Source organism: Sciurus carolinensis, chromosome 12 (genome assembly GCF_902686445.1).
Source record: "Sciurus carolinensis chromosome 12, mSciCar1.2, whole genome shotgun sequence".
Taxonomy (NCBI): domain Eukaryota; kingdom Metazoa; phylum Chordata; class Mammalia; order Rodentia; family Sciuridae; genus Sciurus; species Sciurus carolinensis.
The window spans coordinates 14,521,869-14,523,402 of record NC_062224.1 but is presented as its reverse complement, the minus strand read 5'-3'; the positions used below and the strand labels follow the sequence as shown (position 1 = coordinate 14,523,402).

The 1,534-nt window shown below is 48.3% G+C and overlaps 1 protein-coding gene across 1 annotated transcript in view; it reads left to right on the top strand.

The window, feature by feature from the left end:
* Nucleotides 1-142: 142 nt before the first annotated feature.
* The window catches only part of Kin (Kin17 DNA and RNA binding protein), a 29,648-nt gene continuing 28,256 nt past the window's right edge, over nt 143-1,534 (top strand). The window contains exon 1 of the mRNA XM_047520577.1: nt 143-301. Within this exon, the coding sequence (XP_047376533.1) occupies nt 188-301 (114 nt within the window). The 5' untranslated portion in view covers nt 143-187. The remainder of the gene's footprint in view (nt 302-1,534) is intronic.

Below are 1,534 nucleotides of genomic sequence, written 5' to 3'. Positions count from 1 at the left end.
CCACCCCGCTTGCTCCTTCAGTCTCGCTTCCTCGCGCCAGACAGAGGAGTCTCGCGAGCGTTGGGGCCAGTCCTCCCAGACCCCTCCTATTCCGACTGTCAGCTTTGCCCCGCCTACCCCTTCCACCCCAGTTCCGCTTCCGGCCGGACCGACTCGGCTCTAGAAAGTGGTCTCTGCGGTGGTCACGATGGGGAAGTCAGATTTTCTTACCCCTAAGGCCATCGCCAACCGGATCAAATCCAAAGGACTTCAGAAGCTGCGTTGGTATTGCCAGATGTGCCAGAAGCAGTGTCGGGACGAGGTAAGTGGGCCTGGGATGGCCCCATTTCCCCAGAGGGCCCCGCTGGAAATCCAGGTTCAAGTGCAGACGCGCAGGAAAGCACAGGGCTCGGGTTCCCTGCCGCGAGGCTTTTTGGGCTCTGCACTGGGCTAGTCAACTCCTCAGCTCAATAGAGCTGCTCTTCCCTGCAGTCCCCGGACCTAGAGGGGCACCAGAGGTCTCTGACACCTCATTTCTTCCCATTCCGCACCCCCCCCACAACCCCCAAAATGAAATGAAATCAAAAGGTTCTGCAGCTCTCTCAGGGGCGTGAATAATGAGTGCAGTGCAGGACATCCGGCGATAACTAATAATAACTATCTCTGACTTGGCTCTTAAACAGGACAGTTAGGATTCCCACTTACTCGGTATTCGACGAAAGAAAGGAAACCAGTTTTCCACTCGACAAGCATTTATTGAACGCCTAAATGAACTAGGACCAGACCATCAATATCATGAAGTCAGGATGCACTTCTTAATGGGATGTGCTCTTGGACAAGCCACTTAAACTCTATACCTGTTTACTCCTCCATAGAGTGGGAATAATAATTGGACCTACTTGTAAGATTGTTGTTGAGTTTGAAATAAGCGAATTATAGGTAAAGTGGCTCAAGAGACTCAGGCAGATCTTGAAAAGCCTTGTATATTGTACTACAGAGTTTATACTTTCCCCCCTTATTGTAGTGTTGGTGGAGACCCATTGAAGAATTGAGAGCAGGCTAATAGCCTGACATTTTTCTCTGGAGATCTAATTGGAAGAGAATGGAAGAACCCTGAAGCAATAAGAGTAATCTAATCCAGTGCTTCTGTGAGGGATGAGATATTTTAGGTAGGCCTCAGAGAAAGACACTGATAGAGTTATTTCATTTCCATTTCCTTCTTTCTGTGTAAGTCAAGGTGAAATTCTCACACAGAAAACTTGGGACTAGTGCAAGGAATATCCTTATATCCATTACCCAGCGTCTTAGTCTCCTTGGGCTGTTATAACAGAATGCAATACACTGCTTTAAACAATAGAAATTTATTTCTCACATTTCTGGAGACTGGGAAGTTCAAGGTCCGGGGGCTGGAATGGTTGCAGTTCTAGTGAGGGCTGTGTCCCTGTTTTGTAGAGGGCAGTCTTCCTTCTGTATCTTTGAGCAGAAAGAGCCAGCTCTAGGCTCTTACAAGAGAACTAACACCATCATAAGGCTCTGCCCCCACTACCTAATGTAA